Below are 19,551 nucleotides of genomic sequence, written 5' to 3' on the forward strand. Positions count from 1 at the left end.
CCTGCGCAGGGCATGGTGATGGACTGAAGCAACGAGCCCTTGAATGCAGGGATTTCCAGGCACTTGTTGCATTTCATGCTTTTGCCTCAAACTCTTGTCTACACATACTGAAATTTGTGCTTTAGACATTCCCAGATTTCACAAGTGTGGGATTGTCAGTATTTTCTTCCTCTGGTCTGATGTGAAGCAGCAAGCTGGTATCCTCTAGTTTTGAGAGACACTATTAACGAAGATGGCATTAAACTTCCAATTCCTGCTAATGATATTTGTGTACATGATGACCTAATTAAAAGCAAAGGTGGGTGTGTATAGAGGAATAGTAACATTGCTGAGTAAGTAATGTCTTCTTCAAAAGGTGAATGTTCTGTTTCAGTAGAGACTTATGAAGGGATGTGCAAGGCACACTTGCAGAAAAAGTATTGATATACTCCAAGCACAGAGGCGTAGGAAGGTCAGGTGGTACCTGGTGCGAAAAATTTCTTGTCGCCCCCCCATTGATTTTTTTCTTTTGCCTGCAAAAATGGTTTTACATTATTTCATATTTTCTTACAAAGGAATAAGAATAAGTAGTAGAAGTAATAATAATAATAATAATAATAATAATAATAATAATAATAATAATAATAATAATAATAAACCAAAACCCTTTTATTTCTATCCCGCCTTCCCTGGCCGAAGTCAGGCTCAGGGTGGCTAACATCAGATACATAACATTGGTATAAAATCAAACAATTAAATTAAAATCAAACAATTAAATTAAATTAAAATAGCTCTCCCAGCTATCTGCCTATCTCCCATTCCCACCACCCTTCTGAGTAACACCCCTCCCCACCTTCTCACTATATAGAAGGATCTGGCAACTTCTGTTTCAGTGTATCTGAAGAAGTGTGCATGCACACGAAAGCTCATACCAAGAACTAACTTAGTTGGTCTTTAAGGTGCTACTGGAAGAATTTTTTTTAAATTAAATTAAAGGCTAATTAGATGGCTTTCTGCAGGGTTAGGGTTGGGAACAGTAAGTGCTCCACTGAATTGAAATTCCAGCCGTCACGACACAGGAAAACGGCCAAGTAAACAGCTATTTTCGTGGAGGATGATCAAGATATTAACTGATATGTATGAAATATCATCTATAGCTATATAATCCCTAGTGTAGTAAGATAAGACCTTTGGAGCAGGCATTTTCAAATTTTTTTTTTTATGAACAGCCCTAGTAGGGCAGTAATTGTTCCTTGATAATTTGTCACCCCCCCCTCCATGATGAAACCTGGGGTGACCCACCCCACCTCCTACGCCCCTGTCCAAGGGTAATCTATGTACTTGCAAAGGCAAGTTAGTTTTGTGTGCAAGCAGTTCTGCATTCAAGCCCTGGTTTTAAAAAGTGCTGGGAAAAGCCTTGAGGCTGCTGCCAGACAATACAGTGGTACCCCGCAAGACGAACGCCTCGCAAGATGGAAAACCCGCTAGACGAAAGGGTTTTCCGTTTTGGAGGCGCTTCGCAAAACGAATTTCCCTATGGGCTTGCCTCGCAAGACGACAGCCCATAGGGAAATCTCTGGGACAGCGGGGAAGCGCAGCGCGTCTTCCCCACTGTCCTCGGACCTCCTCCCGCCGCGCGGCATCGGAACGAAGCTCCGATGCCGGGCGGGGGGGGAACGCCTCCTCCCCCCCGCGCGGCATCGGAACGAAGCTCCAATGCCGGGCGGGGGGGGAACGCCTCCTCCCCCCGCACAGCATCGGAACGAAGCTCCGATGCCGGGCGGGCGGGGGAACGCCTCCTCCCCCCCTGTGCGGCATCGGAACGAAGCTCCGATGCCGGGCGGGGGGGGGGGAAGCCTCCTCCCGCCGCGCGGCATCGGATGGCTTTCCTGAAGACTTGGGGTGGGAGGAGGGTTTTCCTTCCCACCGCCAACATTCAGAATGCTGTTCTGAATGTTGGCGGCGGGGAGGAAAAACCCTCCTCCCACGCAAGCCCCGGGAACAGAGGGAAAGCGCTGCGCGCCTTCCCCTCTGTTCCCGTACCTGTCCTGAAGGCTTGCGGTGCGGAGAAACGCCCTTCTCCGCACCGCCAGCCTGGCAAGCGGTTTCCCTAGGAACACATTAATTGATTTTCAATGCATTCCTATGGGAAACCGTGCATCGCAAGACGAAAAAACCGCAAGACGAAGAGACTTGCGGAACGAATTAATTTCGTCTTGCGAGGCACCACTGTACTGGGCTAAATGGGCAAGTAGTCTCACTTCATACTATGCACTTGACCGTTCATGTTTTCAAGCACAAGGAGTATATTTTATTACCTAGATGGGAGGTCACTTTTTTCACTCAAACACAAAGGAGAAAGCCACTAGGATTTCTTTGCAATAAAGACCCAAGGATTCAAGACTGCAGCTAGAGGTTTCTTTTGCAGTTAGTTTACTTTTAAATAAAACTTAAACAGAAAATGTCACATGAGAACAGCAGACAAATTTAACTATATCTTTATTGACTTGTGCATATTCCATTGTAATGATTTCCGAGTACTTTGTCATTGAATGCATTTTTTTAATTTTTTTTCTCCCATGCTTAAAAAAAGTATATTTATACATATTTATAGAATATTTATATAGAACAAAGCTCTTCTCGACTGTAAATTACCACTTTCAATGAGATTTGCTTTCTTAAAGGGAAAGGAGATGGGGAGGCAGTCCCACTCTAAAGATAAAATGTGCAATTTTTTATGTAAAGCAGTAAACATATGAATGTATTTAAGCACTTAGCACAAATCTGCACAGACAACATAATTGCTGCAATGTTGGTGTTTAACAGGTGCATAATCAGGACTCCTTACCACTATCGAATGCTTACCAATGCCTGCAAAACAGCTCAATTTCCCAGCATTTACAATCGCACAGTAGGTGAAGCAGGAAAAAGCAGACAAATGACCCAATCCCATTTTCAAACGCATACTTTGTGAGAAATCTAAGATGCTGCAGCACAGATCTTTATCTCCCCCCCCCCCCCGGCCCTCTAAAAAGTGAAGCACATTCTCGTCCAGAGAGTTCAATGTTTCCCAACATTTTTGTATTGGCCCCTTGTAATAAAGATGGAAATAGGCAGCAGAACCTGTTGGACGTAGATAGGCGTTTTGAGAAAACTACCACAGACTGTCCTGTTATCTCTTTGGTAGAAAGAAAACCCCAAATATTGGTTGCTGAGGGCATGCGTACGAAGATGCCCTACCAAGCCCAAGGCGGTGATCCATATCATCACAGCAACTGGTACCAGCTTCTTGCTGGTTCAGGATTGCAGTTTGCATATATTTAAAGCCATCATGTAGAGCAGCGCTCTTGCCACAGCTGGGCAAGGACGTGATGTACTAGAAGGGCGTTCACAGTTGATAGTGTCGGGCTCATAAATTCTACACCCCCCATAGGTCCTAAATATACAGGTTTGCAATGTGTAGCTGAATTTTGAATTTGCTTTAGTGGTGGGAAGGGGGGGGGGAGAGTAAAGCAGCATACAGATGTGTACATTACACACACTGAACAAGATTGCCACTGATCACAGTGCTTTAAATATTCACTTTATGGTTATTGGGGGTTTTTTTTGGGGGGGTGGGCATAATGGTACACTCAAGCCTAAATCGGTTCCAGCACATCTAAAAGCCAAACTACACATGAAGCATGTAATCAGTAGAAGTAAAAGGACAAAATTGCTAGGTTGCCAGCATGGGAACAAGGACCTCTCCGTCTCCTCCCTTCTCTAACCTCCGCCCCCCCCCCAAATGCTGCCTTGGGGCAGATGTGAGCTTAATGTTGGTTTTCCTGCACTCAACTATTTAGCAAAGAGAAACAAGCACAGTTGCCAATTCTCCAGTTAAGGTGTGATTTGGCCCTACAAAGCTTTTCAGCAATATCTTTTCAAGTAGGTAACCATTAAAAAATAAATATAGGATACTTTTCTTATCCGGGCCAAAGGGTCTACAGAAGTACCTCACTATGTGTAAGAAGAAGCAGCAGCATGTACTTTTTACACTTGGGATTATAAAGTTAGGGTTATGTTAAAAATGTCTAAATGCATTTAGAACCTATCTGTCCTCAGTACTCTTTTAACTTGTAAGTGGTTTTTAAACGGGATCGACATCTTTAAACACTAAAAGGCGTTTAAGGCCAAACGGTTGTCGTCAAAAGCAGTGTGGCTAACCTCTTCTCAAATTTGCAATTTTCTAATCAACAATGCAGACAAGAAAATGAAATGCAAGTAGAAATGAAAAACAAAACAAACATTTGCATCACTGAAGTTTAAATAGGCATGAATTCAGCTGATGTTGCTCAGAAAAGTCTGAGTTCCATCTACATGTCTGCCCATGTTGTGCTCACTGAATATTCCTGTCTTGTTTTTGAACCCTTCCCAAACTTTCAAGAATGTCGGCATGCCACATTCGACTTCCAAGGAGGTTTGTAAAGAAAATTGCAGCCTAGACACAGAGCATTGTGGTAGACCTGCAAACTCAATTTAAGACTCCGTAGGAACGACTGAAGCAATAGTGGGGGAACCTGTGGCCTTTCATGTGGGGGTGGGCTCCCATCATAGAATTGTAGTTCAACGGGACCCCCCCCCAAGGGTCATCTAGCCCAACACTCTGCAATGCAGGAATTTCAGCTCAAGCATCCATGACAGATGGCCAATAGCCTGGGATAAGGCAGCTTGTAGTCCTAACATCTGGAGGGCCACAGGTTCTTAAGATAGTTTTATAAATTAAGGAAGGGAGACATTCAAGAAGAGACAACAGTTGCCGCTGCTAAGATTAGGACACCATCCAGGGCAAAGATGCAACTTGCCCTTTTCTGTTCACAAACGGAATAGATTGTGTGAGGCCAAAGCTGCGTTGCCCTGTTCTGTTTCAGTAACTTACCCCTCGCATCCACTGTAGGCAATTTAAAATCCCGGAGCACGGTTAACAGATAGAGATGCTGGCAAAATGGCGAAGCACCAGGCAATTAGCAGGCTTAGCTAACCTCAGAATGAGCACGATTTTGAAAAAAGATCCATGGAGATAGTGCAGTCCTACATAATGTCGGAAGTAAGCCCCGCTGCATTCCGTGGGACTTAATTCGAGGTAAGTGTGTAGAATTGCAGCATTAAATGACTGTAAGATGCACATACCATATTAGAATGTTTGTAAGCTGCACATACCATTAAGGTATCATATCCAAATGCTGCATCCATAGCAGTGACCCGAGGAGGAATGACCGCTGGGAGAAGAAATGCAACAGTACATCTGCAGGAGCACAACCAGACCCCTTCATCTGCCCCGGCTGCAACAAAACATGCCTCACCACAGGTGCTGTAACCTTCCAACAGTTCACCCCCAAAAGTGCACTCCTACATCGTCTCCAGAGACAGATGGATGCCCATAAACACATCTGGAAAATATGTTCTACATTACCGTTTTTCAGAAGACACCAATGGGTAGCTAAAATGGTACCTTCTTACCCCTGCTGTTGCTTACTTGTGGGGCGGGGCACATTCTTTAATATACCAGGGCACAAAAATTCACGACATTCTGAAAATGTCAATGTGGATCTTGGTCAGTTGTTTGCATTTAAGACGTTTCGTTAAAGCTGGGAAGAGACATAACAGTACTTCAAAGGCATTGGTTCTAAATTAACAAAAGGGGGCAGGGAAGTGAGTGAATTAACTGGCTTGGCTGCCCAAAGCAATCCCACACTCTCTTAGGGAGCCTATGTACCTGGCTGTGAGGTTGCTACTGGACATGGAACAAATCTGGCATATTCCTCACACCTCCCAAATGAGGTGGGTTTTCTCCCCCCCCCCCTTTAGGCCAGCAAGTGGTCCGAGCAGCAATGGAAAGAAGAAAGTTGAGCACCAAATGCATTGTAAGTAAAAAAAAATAACCACCATTTGTTGTAAGACAAGCTAAAATGCTGCAATGTAAATGGTTAAGGACACTTTATAAGCACAAAAATAGAAGAAATGAAACTCTGAACACTTTGTAAGTTACCAAAAAAAGTGCCATCCGACAGCAGTGCTTTAAAAATGCACACAATGGTATATTATTGCTCAAGTAAACTATTCTAAAATAGGAAAACTGTGTCCAGGACACATTTGGGGAAGGGAAAACAAGCCGATTCAGCATCAGATGACATAGCACCATTCCTTTCTGCATCCAAGATCCTTCTAGGCCAAAAGCAAAAATGACTCTTAACTTTCTCCGGCTTTTTCTAGAGCGAAATGTTAAGCCTTCCAAATTACCCAAATTTGGATACCTTTCTACAAACAGAGCTCAGGCAGACGACAGTCTTTTTTTAAATAAAAAAAAAAAGGCAAACACCACCACCTCAGCCCCAAACTTCTGATACCTAAGACAAGCTTGCGATGGGCTAATCTTTCAGGTTTAAAAGGTGGCAAGCCCTTTAAACACAAGTTCAGAGCAAATTATCGCTGTCCTTCCCCTTACACACACACGCACTGCACTCATATGGAATTCAGTAATAGCCAATAATGAGAAAGTTGTACAATTTCTGTGTTGCATCGCACAGCAGATGCAATACTTGCTGCCTGGGCCTGCACATCACTTGAATGGTTTAAGCGGAACAAGCAATGCGCTGCTGGTACACTGGCTCATCAGTGCACAGCACTAACCTTTGTTCAGCATGCTACCAACGAAACAAGCCATAGGCTGTTTGCTGTTGCGCGCGAAACAATGCTCATGGTACGTTTCTCAACAAAAATCCAGCTGGTTAGCCAAGAAGGAGCCTACCATCACATTTTTCGCTTCTCTCCTAACCGTAAAAGCTGGCTTGCGCACAACAGCAAACCAGCGCCTGGTTTGGTTCCTCGCTGGCGTTCTAGCAAAAGGAAGAGCGAAGCACGGTCTCTCCAGCACACTGGTCCTTCATGTTAAGCCATAATTGAGACTGGTGTAAACATAACGCATGAGCTGCTTCAGAACTTCCTCGCCTGGTAAAAATTCTGATTAAATTCCAAAACGCACTACTTGAACTTAGGATAGCGCAGGTTCCTAGGACGAAGAGGTTTTTCGTCTCGACTAGAGCATCGCAGATGACGGGAGCCAAGACTTAGCTCTCGTGCCATCACCAAATCAGGCGAAAGGGAATTGCGCCATGATCGCCCTTTTGCTTTGTCCATTAACAAGCCATTCTGCCACCCCCTGGGGTCACCTGTGTGTGAAGAAGCATTTCAACCACTTAAGCAATGCTTGCCTGCCCAGCTGTTGTGGAAACGGGGGTCATATTTGCACGTGCCCCTCTTCAGCCATGCAGAATGTATTTGGGGGGGGGAGGGTGCCCAACTGGGTGAGCAAACCCCATTTTCTCCACACTCCCCCATCAAGCGGCAAGGTTTAAGCGGGTTTGCAAGTGCGCTTGGCTGAACACGCTCGCAGCAGCCCTGCCCGTAACCCAGAACCTCGTGCCATCCAATTTCTGAGGGGTGGCCAACTCCTCTCCACAGATACATGTTTCGAACGTTGGGAGAGGACTCGCGTTGAGCGTTAATCTTAAGAGATGCAGGTGCGCTTGGGTCGTACGCAAGATGGCATCTTGGCAACCTGCCGAGTAGCACCAGAGCAAGGAGCTCGCGAACTGAGCCGAATTGGTGGTCACACATGACAACTGGCACACCCAGAATGATTCTGAACTGAGCTTGCAGATGCACCATTTCTGCTTAAATGCCAAACTGATCTCTAAATAAAAATGAGTAACATGGATTAGAAGAGTGTGTATTTATTCTAATTAAAAGCACGATCCCTTCAGAGAAAATCCCACTTGATTCATTGCAAGTTGCTCCCTGGTAAGTGTGAACAGGATTGCAGCCTCGGAGCCGGATCCTACACCTATTTAGTCTCAAATATGTCTCCGCCGTGTTCCATGGGGCTTACACCTAAGTGCACAAAGGTGTAATAAAGGGCAGTGTCTTCTTAAGTGTTTTGATTAAATAAATCCTTTCCTTTCCCCTTAACAGTTCCAGAAGGGAATGTCTGTATTCTGAAGTCCAAATATATTTAACTCCAGGCCCACAATACAACACATCCCCTTTCCTATGTATGGATTTAATCTCAGTAGTATTACAACCAGAATGTTTTGGTAGATTGTTTCGGAGTTTTCAATCAACTGACAATGTACAAACGCCGATAGAATCTGTCAGTACCCTATACCCGTCACCGACTGGGAAAAATAGGTTTTTTTCTGATTAAAGTGCCTCCTATTAGCTTCAATTTTTAAAAGGGCTTTTCTTTTAAGATGTGCCATCCAATTTCCGGTAATATACATATCGGTTGACTGAAACAAATAAATACAGATGTACAAAAACATTCTGGTTAGCCTCTATCATTGCAACAAAATACTTCACAATATATTATATACCTACATTTATAATACATGCACCAACATGTCTCACGTGACAGACAACAGATGTTTTCCTGAATTGCAGGAAAAAGAAGTGTTTCAAAGATTTTGGTCCAATCCGTAAGGAGGATCTCAAAAGAGTTAGCCCGCCCCTTGCCCCAATAAACCAACCGCAAACAGAGAAATATTTTGGGCTGATTGTGAACCGAAACAGGCGCCCATAGCTTCTGTTCGTGTGTGTGTGGTGTGTGCATGCGTGCGTGCATGCATGTATACACACACACACACACACACACACACACACACACAGCTATTAAGACAAGGAGTTCCACAAGTGTATCAGACATGTCATTCGTAGAGTTCACTGGCGGCCACTTACTATCACCAGTCTCGAGAGAGTTTGGTGTTTTGATCCCTCTTGGGGGGCGCCGGCGGTGGACCTCTCCGTAGCGTTGCATAGCCCGATATGTGGCTGCCTCCAAAGTTGCTGCTCTTCTGCTTCTCCGTGAGAAGTTCCGGCGGGGGCGGGGGCAAAGCCATGTCATCCATGGTGGCCGTCGGCTCCGCCCTGGATATCCGGGCCGAGGAGAGGGAGCCGTGCCGCGTGATGGACTTGCGCTGCAGAGTCCTGTTCAGGTCGGCCAGGAACCCGGGCTGAACGCTAAGACCAGACTTGGGCGAGGTGGGCGCTTGCGGAGCCGCGGCCGCTTGCAGAGCCGCGGCGGCCTGCGCTTCAGCCATTTCCGCCTGCGTGAGCCGGGTGTTGTCGTTGCGCTTGGGGCGAGTGGGGGGAGGAGCTTTCTTCCCCGACTGCTTGGACCACGGGGGCTGGGGCTGAGGGTTGACGACGGCCACTTTGGGAGAGGTGTTGCCCGAAAACACGGCGGGAATCTCGATGGGCGGCAGAGGGAGATCGATTTCAGGCGGCGGAGGGGGGAAGTCTGAATCCGACGGAGGGGAAGGAAACTCTTCCACGGTACCCTTCCCGGGCGCTCCTGTGGCAGGTGCCTTTGCGGAAATTCCCGCTTGCTGAAGTACGATAGGCAGGTTGAGCTTTCCTGGCTTTGGGGGAGCTGCAGGGGGGAGCGGAGTTTCCTTCACAGGAGACCCCAAAGGCTCTGGCGGAGGTGCAAATTTGCTGACCAGGCTATCCACCGACGGTCTCTTTGATTCGTGGTACTCCGCTGAGCTGTTGGATTTTATGCTGGAGTTCCGCTGGGGAGTCGGTGGGGGCTTTTTTCCTCCCGGGCTGGACGTCTTGGTAGACTTCTTGACCGGGGAACCCCCTGCCTTGTCCGGCGTGGGAGACACCACCGCTGGAGCAGGGGAGGGCGGTGGAGGAAAGGCTAGGCTACTTTCAGGTGGCGGCGGAGGAAAGTCGGGAGATGGGACGGCGGTGGGCTGCCATTTCGGCTTGGCTTTGACTGCCGGAGGAGACTGGGGTGGCACATTCAGAGGGGTGGGCTTTAAAGGCTGAGGCTCTGAAGCCGGCATGGGAGGCGGAGGGAAGTGGCTGGCAATTTGCTTCACCACTGATGGCACAGGGGACTGCGGCGAGGGCGGGAGTTTGCCGGAGTAGCTCTGCTGCTTGGGCAAAGTGGGCGGGGGGAGAGGGCCTAGCGGGACAGGAGACAGGGGAACCTGCGGAGTTGCGAAACTGGGCTGCTTCTTCATCACTGAAGGAACCAGGGCAGGGGCAGGCGGCGTGGGTTGCGCCGCGACAGGCGAGGCGGCTTTTGAGCTGCTCTGTGTAGGCAGAGTCATGGCAGGCTTAGGAGGGGCTTGGGGAGGCAGCGGCGCAGGCATAGGCGGGGGAGGCGGCGGCGTGGCAGGGGCCGCGGCTGGCGCCGGAGGAATGTTCTGATGGATCTGGTGGATTTTGAGAGGAGGGGGAGGAGGGGGTGGCGGCGTGAACTGCGGCACTGACGGGATGGAGGGCACAGGCTTCATGAGCTGCGCCATAGCTGAGCCCGGGGTAGGGGGAGGTGGCGGCGGCGGCGGCGGAGGGACCACGCCATTAGGGGGCACTGGGTTCTGGGGTTTTGCCGGTGGCAGGATTGGTGGGGGTTGCTGCATCATATGGGGGGGCTTGAAGAGAAGCCCCCCATGCTGAGAGGCGTTCTGCAGCCTTGTTATCGTGCTGTACTTCACAAACACGGTGGCTGAGCCGCCTCCCGATGACATGGACTGGCTGGGGAGGGGCGGCGGCGGAGGGGGTGGCGGAGGAGGAGGGGGTGGCGGAGGAGGGGGTGGGGGCGGAAGGGGAGGCGATGGCTGTGAAGCTGAATATAGGGGGGTCGCTTTGGCCTGCGGAGACAAAGCTGGTGGGACTGAAGTAAAGGGTCGACTTATTGAGTCCATTCTAGCCTAAAAGGGAAGGGAATACAAAAAACCCAAAATAAAATTCAAACATATATAGAAAGAGAAATGATTGTGAAAGTGCCTGCTATAAACTTAACTACTATGAATTACAAAAAGTTGAATAAAGTGTTGTATAACTGAGAGAGAAGGTTGGGTTGGTACTGTGTGCAGAGGGACCCGCACAAAGTTCGCAATTGCATTAGGGAAGACAAGATCTCCCATTGCTTTTAGAGCAGAATCCCTCACAACTGCCTAAGGTGGAAATATATATGGCCATATTTAACGGGAGGGGAATGCAAGTGACCAAGCACTGATAATCAATATACAGAGTGAAAACCATCACGACTAACTATATCACAGAATAGGAAGGGAAGTCAAGGCATGCAGGGATTATTGCACCGGGCGGAGGGGGGGAAGGAAGAGGTCAAACAGAAGGCACCAAGAGTTCTGGTCAAGTTATTAAGGTGATTTACTTTGTGACATCTTTCAACAGATAATGGACCACCAAATGAACAATCCTATATTTTATGACCGTTCCTCCATATTATGTGATTATTTGAGGGAAGCATTGTGAAACGATGGTTTCCTGCAATTTAGAGCTATGCATACCATTGCAAAGAGTACTTATCTGAAATTCAGCAAGCTATAGAACTCTTTTAAGATTCTTCATTCTGGGAAGAATTTTCCAGCAATATATGCTAAACCAGAACCATGACAGATTATTAATAAATTGGGGTGGGGGGGGTGCATGACATTGTCAAATTAGGGCACTAAAGGCTCAGGCACTTGTGGACTAATCAGTGTGTTTAAATATTAGATATCTCTTGAGAAAAGTTAGTCTGCATGATTTTGGTTGCATCATTCACCCAGGTTAATAGTTCAAACAAGGCCCCTGACCTTAACTCTACCCCTGCTTAAGTCATCACTGCAGTGGAGCTCTGAGCTGTTCCGGGTTTTGCATTTGCCACATGAGACTGCGAGGCAACAGGAAAACAAAACAAAACATAGCATAAAACATAGGGGAGCAAGCTGCGACATGAAGCAACTGTTACCATAATGGTATATTCCCAGAATGTATGAGGCTTGGCTGTTTCTCCAAATTTAATGGAGAATTCTTGGCTGCTTCCTTACGTAGGAATCATGGCTTACAAGCAAGGCCAATGTTACGCAATGGTGAAATTCATATCCTATCACGGTAATATAGTATTGTCTGTTGTATGATACTTACGCTAATTTTGCCAGACTCTTCCAGTTGGGTACCACGCTTCCAGGCCTCTGAGAAGATGGAGCTAACGATACTTTGAGAACGGACATGTCCTGTCTGGGTATCTGAAACTCCACTATCTGATTGATTAGAATGATTGGATTGAGATTCTGTGGAAAGAAATGCAGAACACACATTGGGCATCAATGCAAAACCCATAAAAACAAGTTTATTTGAATCACTCTCACATGTATAATTGACTCCATGTCATAGCTGTCAACTTACAGATTTGAAAATAAGGGACCAGCAGCCTCGAAAATAAGGGATCAGCAGCCAAAATAAGGGATTTTCCGGGCACAGGTATGTTCAACTTCTGAGCCCCTCTGAGCCAAAGGCAGAAAGCCCAGCCAGCAGCCAAATGAAGCTTCATCAATAAGGGACAGCAGCAGGACATGGCACTGGGATAAGAGACTGTCCCGCCAAATAAGGGACACTTGACAGCTATGCTCCATGTGTGAGCTGGAAGATACTCAATGGAATCGAACGCTTTCTCTGTTCTTTTAACAACTGAAAACAGGACACAGGACTGAACAGAAGTCTATTTCATCTTGATGCTCTGGCAACAAGTCCCGCAAACACTATCTCAATGTAATTATTCTTTAGTTCACGTTCTTCACATTTTAAAACGTGTATGTTTCTGAATTAAATGGTAGGTCTTATTTTCATGTCACCCAAGGGGTGTTTTTACAGTGAATCAAAACTTTTATAGAAACATTTTCTAGAAACAGAATGGTACTAGGCTTACCTGGCAAACTAGATGAACTGGATCCAGACTTGATACTAGAACTGGAGAGGGATGTCCAGTCATATGCCGATTCTGTCCTTTTCAGGGCTTCTTGATAGTTTACGTACAATTGTTTCCCATACTGAACAAAACAGAACAGGGAATGTGAACACTGCATGATTCAAACCCCAAGCTTATCAACCCCATCCTTTTCATTTCAGACTAGTGGGCTTGCTCCTGACAAAACCTACACTGTAAGATTAGCTGAAATTTTGTTTGGTGCCTGCTGGAGTCTTGGTTTCTTATTACCAATCTGCACTGAAAGCTAGAAACAGATGCTCGCCAGATGGAATAACTATCTGGAAAGTGCCATGGGGTGAAATTGGTAGTTCCAGCCAATAACTCTTCTAACACACCGAGTTACAATTCTCCAGACAACTACAGAGCTTTGCATATGAGGGTATAGGGAAAAATCAAGAAGGCACAGATGCCATCCCAAGTACAAAGTTCCACATGACATGGAATCCTAGGAAGAGGGTTGCTTGTCAAAGGAGGAATAAAAATGTTAAAGAGGCTGGAAACGCTTCAGCGTGAAAATAAATGGTCACAGAATGCAGACTGAGTGATACCCAACTAGGTCATACTCAAGAGTAGACCCAGATTTCAAATCTAAGGGAGACTAAAGTTGGGCATCACCTATTAATTTGGACATACTTTTGGTTTAATGTGTTATACCAGCCTGGAAATGCATATTCTGATGACCAGCAGAGTAAATAAAAACAGATAACTTTAAATTGTTACAACAATCCATTTTTATATAATCATATACTTTGTTATATGCTAGTAACAATTTTTAAAAGAATATATTTAAATCCGATTTTTAGAATCCCTGCCCTTAAAAACAGTGTCTATGTTTGGACATTAGCAACGCCATTCTGTGTTTATACTTTCCAACTCTTATGGTATGACAGCTATTGGGAGAGGAGCAGAGAACTGGAACATACCTTAGCGATACGGATGCCATTTACCCACTGATGTAGGGTTCTGATATCATCACAACACAAATATTTAATATATTGCGATTTCTTCTGAATCTGAGGATGCTGGAAGAGAAACATTTGGCGCAGTCAGGGTGAACCGAATTTAAAAATAACAACCTTAACCTTACGTTCAAAAATTTTGCAGTTGCGATAGCAAAAAGTGAGGAATGCATCCTTTGAATGCCAGGGTTCATATTTCTTCACTGAAGCTGTTGGCAGAAACTGCTGCAAAATAGATCGCCGCCTTCTCTCATAGGCAAATGAAAACAGGATCTGTATATTCAAACTGATGGAGAGTGGGTCAAATCAATACTGGCTGATACAAAATATGCCTTTTTTTTGCGTTTCATGCAGAAATGGGCAACACGCAGCACACAAGGTACAAAAAGCTTTCCAGCAACTACCGTATTTTTCGCTCTATAGGACGCACTTTTCCCCCTCCAAAAATTAAGGGGAAATGTGCGCGCGTCCTATGGAGCAAATGCAGGCTCCTTGGCTTCAGCGATAGCAAAGTGAAGCTTCCGAAGCCTGCGCTCTGGAGGCTTCACGTTGCTTTCGCTGAAGCCAGGAGAGTCTGCTCTTTGAGGCTGGCGGTGGGGGAAAGCAGCGCTTTTGAGGCTGGCGGGACCTCCCGCAAAAGCAGGGAGAAGCGCACAGGCTGCGTGCAGCCTGTCCGCTGCCCCCAGAGCTGCGGGGGGGATTAATTTCCCCCCTTGATTTCCCCCTCTGAAAACTAGGTGCGCCCTATAGAGCGAAAAATACGGTAGTGTGTGGCCTTTTCCCCTTCCCCTTTTCATTTCTCATATTGACAGCTACTACTCAACACTTACTTTAAGTACTAAACAATAGTCTGTAGGAGCTTTATACTTATTCCGATAGTCTTGGCCGTAGTAAACATTTACATGGTCCAGCTGAAGAAAGCATACAAGATCCCGAGAGACCTATAAAAAGAAACACATACGGTCATGGACGTAGAAACCCTCAAATCATTTTACCGTAACTTTTTCAAAGTTACCTCCTGTGTAACTTTCAGGTTAATGTAAATACAAGGAACCAATCTCAGTAGGCAACTAGAATAAAACAAATTAACCCAAGATAGGAATAAAAACATTAGTACTATATAATCAGCAGAATGGAAAATGTTACAAGATCAAAGTGGAACAATTTTCTAGGCTCTCTCAACTATGAAAAGAACTTCAAATTAGATTAAAATGTTCCCAAATTAAAAAAACAATGCCTTCGTGATGTACACTAAGTCACTATTGACAATATTACCAGAAAGGGGACATAAAGATTTCTTTATCAGGTGGTGATTAATATTAAATAGATATTTTCATCATTATTGGGAGCGTTTTCATTCAAAAATTGAGTCCACCATGGGGATGGGTAAAAGATGGGGCTTGGTTAACCAAATATCTTCTGACAGAGACTGAAATAGATTCAGTTATCAGAGCTAGCTACTTATTATTCCTTCTTTGGGAAGAGGAAGAGTTGGGAATTATGGGTAGGACTCATCTAACCGACCCCATCAGTGGAAGCCCCCTATGCAAGGACTTCCGCTTATGCAATGGGGCTTTTCCCCTTTCCTCCCCAGGAAATCAGCTTGGGAGAGTGGGGAGGAACCCTCCGAACAGTGTGGGAGAGGAAGAGAAGGGGGATCATCTTATCTGGCAGGCTCCAAACTTGAGCCGATGGGAGTGACAAACTGGGATGTCAGGGTTTTGAAAAGACGAGAGTGGCACAAGTCTTAAAAACAGTTTTAGAAGCAGAAGATTCACCTTCGCCTTTCCTTTGGGAACATAGTAGATTCCAGAAGCACGCAGAAGAAAATAACGCTTCTTCCAAGATTTTTTGCCATCATCCTTCAGCCACAAGACACCCTCAATTTCTGGCACCGTTACCGAGCTTCCGCAAAAACACTCCTGGAATAGAAAGTTAACATAGATTTGAAGAGAATGTTCTGCAGTCACAGGGATATTTCTTCCAACACACATTAGCTAACCTTGAATCTTCAGCCTTTTTGTCCTCTTATTTAGCCCACTTATTTCAGCTCTATCCTGGCCCTCATTACTGACTTGACCAATGGATTTAGATTATGAGCTCTGTAAGGTAAAGGTAAAGGGACCCCTGACCATTAGGTCCAGTCGTGGCCGACTCTGGGGTTGCGGTGCTCATCTCGCTTTACTGGCCGAGGGAGCCGGCATACAGCTTCCGGGTCATGTGGCCAGCACGACTAAGCCGCTTTTGGCGAACCAGAGCAGCACACGGAAACGCAGTTTAGCTTCCTGCTGGAGTGGTACCTATTTATCTACTTGCACTTTGACGTGCTTTTGAACTGCTAGGTTGGCAGGAGCAGGGACCGAGCAACGGGAGCTCACCCCGTCATGCGGATTCGAACCGCCGACCTTCTGATCGGCAAGTCCTAGGCTCTATGGTTTAACCCACAGCGCCACCAGCATCCCTATGAGCTTTGTAGGCAGGACTTAAGAATCCTTCACCCTTCTTGCATAGCAATAAATGAATAGCAGCAGTAGCAAAACAGCCACCACATCAATAATGTGGAAAGTCTCACCTCCAGTAGTACTTCCTTGTTCCTGTCTGCCATTTCAGAGGTTTCTCTTTTCCCTAGAAGGTAATTCTGTAAGAGAGGGATTGAGACTTCAGCTGAAGCACTTAGAATTCAGAAATGTAATCATCCTGATATCCCTAGAAGGGTGCCGTTTCTCAGAGTAACTTCTCCAGATTTTCACAAAAAAACCCTATAAACCAGAGAAGTGTGTGTGTGAGTGTGTGTGTGTGTGTGTGTATATTTAAACTACTTACACTCTCTTCTGGATTCGATCCAGATAACTGAATCTACATGTGCTTGCCAAATACCTGACCCAATCAGGACTCGGCTAAATATACAATTCTGTAAAACCAAACGTTTACTCCCTTGGAGTCTTGTGCAAGGTATCTCTGAAACCTTTGATTGAAGTAATTAGGATGGGACTGGGCATCAAAGTTGTTGGAATATTGGGGTGGGTGGGGAATTTATGGAATATTTATGACAATCAAGATAAGCAATTTGGATTCAAAACCAATCTGTAGCATGGGACAAAGCAGAGATATCTCTTGTTTATCTTGCCACAGAACCAATCGGAAGAAGGCTGAAGCAGAACCGGTCCATGAAATCAACATTATGAAGGAACAAATTCTTTTTGTAGGGGGATGCAGATGATGTCCAGACCTATTAAAACACCTCTCAAACTCAGAAAGGAGTCAGTTTATTTTATTTGCTGGGCTTTGAATCAACTTTACTAAATCTGAAGTCATGTTTTTTAACATTCCACTCCATTTAAGCTCCAAAGAGATTTATCTGATATGCTGTTAATCCCTACACGTTACCATAATTTTCACCATTTGCATTCAAATATCTATAAATGTAAACAAAGTTACTTTTATGGCAAACCGTGGAAAAGGATGGGAAAACTTGGTAGCATTTGAGAAAAACCACCCTTCCTTAAACAACTCTGTTTATTTCAAATGCTCCTTACAACAGATAAAGAAATTGCAAAAAAAAGTACACCAGTATGCGTTTGGCTCAAGAATACCCCAAATTTTGAAGGCTCTTATATACAAACCAGCAAGTGAAGGGGACTGGGGAATGTCCAATAGCTCTCTATTGTAAGACTAAACATATAAGTCACATGGTTCCCATTGTGGCTGAGGACAGACAATGGGTAAAATTGGAGTCTGGGGAGACTGCCAGGGTTCTGCTTTTTGTTCACTCATTTTACAAACATAAATTTCAATCCTCAGAGTGGTTAAATAAGAGATTTACAAAAGTAATGCTTAAAGTTCCGTCAAAGAGAACTGTCGTTTTAGTCCCAGAGATCATCCCCTCTTTTTCAACAGACCTAGACTCTGGTGCTCCAAGAATTTATAAATGGTCTGTGTCTTTTACAAGAAAGGTGCTGCAGAAGAGATCAAAGAGGCAAGAAGTCACACCATTTTCATGGCTTCCTTGGGGACAGATTTGAACCTTCTTGGTGAAACAAAATGTTAGACAATGTGCAATAATAAACTTGTCCAGATTTGAAAGACTGTTTTTTAAAAGTTTTTTTTTGAATTTTTATTTTAAGTAATACAAAAGAATACAAAGAAGAAAAAAGGAAACAAAAAAAGAAATATAAATAAACCAATATATAACATTACATACATAACACCCACCACCCACCCTTGACTTCCCTCCACCACGTCCTGATTTCTATTATATATTATATTAAATATTAACATTGCATTCCTTATCTAAATTATCTTTAATGTCTCCTTCCAAACTTCATTCCTCTTTTAAACTCTACAATCTTAATCTATGCATAGCAACATATTCTTTTGTGAACAGTGTTTTTCTATATATTCTTCAAAGCATTTCCATTCTGATCTTAGCTTTTGGTTTGACTGCGACCTTATGGCTGCTGTTAATTTTGCCAACTGTATATAATCACTCATTGTACATATCCAATCCTCTTTGGAGGGAACTGTTTCACTTTTCCATTTACTGGCTAGTACTGTTCTGGCAGCTGCTGTAGCGTATAAAAAAATTACTTTCATTTCTTGTGGGATATCTTTTCCCAATAGTCCCAATAGGTAATGTCAGGGAACTGACATCAGAGCGAGAGGCGAAGGGGAGGCTCCCAGATTCTGCAGGCGAAGGACCCAGCACCAGGGGGAGAAGCAGCTCAGTAGAGGAGGAAGGAAATCAGCGCAACACCAGGGATAAAGGGGGGCAAATGGGGGAAGTGGAGGGAGAGCTCCGGGATTCTTCTCTGGACATCAGTGAGGAGAGCACAGGTCCTCCACTACCCACGCCCTCCCTGCGCAGAAGACTCCCGCGCAGTGAGAGGAGGAGGCGACTAGGAGTCAGACAGCTTCTATGCTGGAAAAGGTTTAAGAAACGCCCACAGACAGATTCTGCTAGCGACTGAGGCAGCCACGCGGAGATGGGCTGTGCAGTCAGAACGGTTTAACCAAGGCAATTAGGCCTAGAAAGGCGGCAGTTTACGCACAAGTAACTCATACACATTACAGGTAAGCTTCGGGTTTCTTTTCTATAGGGCTCCTAAGCATCGTTTTTGTTTCTTCATGTATAGTAGCCCACAAACTTTTTACTTTTTACAGTGGTAGCTCTAGATACGAACGGGATCCATTCTGGAGCCCCGTTCGCATCTAGAGTTAAACGTAACTAGCGACGGCGCGTTTACGCGCGCACATGCGTGTTGCTTTTCGCTGCTTCTGCGCATGTGCGTGACATAATTTTGAGCGTCTGCACATGCGCAAGCGGCGAAACCCAGAAGTAACGTGCTCCGTTACTTCCGGGTTGCCGCGGAGCACAACTCGAACGTGCACAACTCGAAGCGTATTCAACCCAAGGTATGACTGTACTTGAAAGATTGTTAACTGATTATACCTCAAGCTCAAAGAGTCATGTTTCAAATATTTACTGATCACTATTAAATTCTGAAAGTTCAGGGGGGCTAGACAAATCTGGGAACATGACTTGGGTATCCAAACAGATGAAGCATATTGGACTCTGGTCTTTTGTTAGAATATACTTTTGTTAGAATATTGTGGGACTTTATTGACTATATACCAATACAGTGGTACCTTGGGTTACAGACGCTTCAGGTTACAGATTCTGGTAACCCAGAAATAGTACCTCGGGTTAAGAACTTTGCTTCAGGATGAGAACAGAAATTGTGTGGCGGCGGCGCAGCAGCAGCAGCGGGAGGCCCCATTAGCTAAAGTGGTGCT

At 45.2% G+C, this 19,551-nt stretch overlaps 1 protein-coding gene across 5 annotated transcripts in view; it reads right to left on the reverse strand.

Annotated features, from left to right (window-relative positions):
• Positions 1–2,461: 2,461 nt before the first annotated feature.
• The window catches only part of RAPH1 (Ras association (RalGDS/AF-6) and pleckstrin homology domains 1), an 80,405-nt gene continuing 63,315 nt past the window's right edge, over positions 2,462–19,551 (reverse strand). For 4 of the 5 annotated variants that reach the window (XM_081196235.1, XM_081196234.1, XM_081196233.1 and 1 more), the window contains 7 exons: positions 16,331–16,396; positions 15,537–15,680; positions 14,589–14,699; positions 13,723–13,821; positions 12,740–12,860; positions 11,959–12,104; positions 2,462–10,736 (listed from right to left, as the gene is read on the reverse strand). In XM_081196235.1, the coding sequence (XP_081052361.1) occupies positions 8,751–10,736; positions 11,959–12,104; positions 12,740–12,860; positions 13,723–13,821; positions 14,589–14,699; positions 15,537–15,680; positions 16,331–16,396 (2,673 nt within the window). In that variant the 3' untranslated portion in view covers positions 2,462–8,750. The other variant, XM_081196236.1, reaches the window with a different exon arrangement.

Source organism: Podarcis bocagei (assembly GCF_964188305.1).
Source record: "Podarcis bocagei genome assembly, chromosome: 1".
NCBI classification, from domain to species: Eukaryota; Metazoa; Chordata; class Lepidosauria; order Squamata; family Lacertidae; genus Podarcis; species Podarcis bocagei.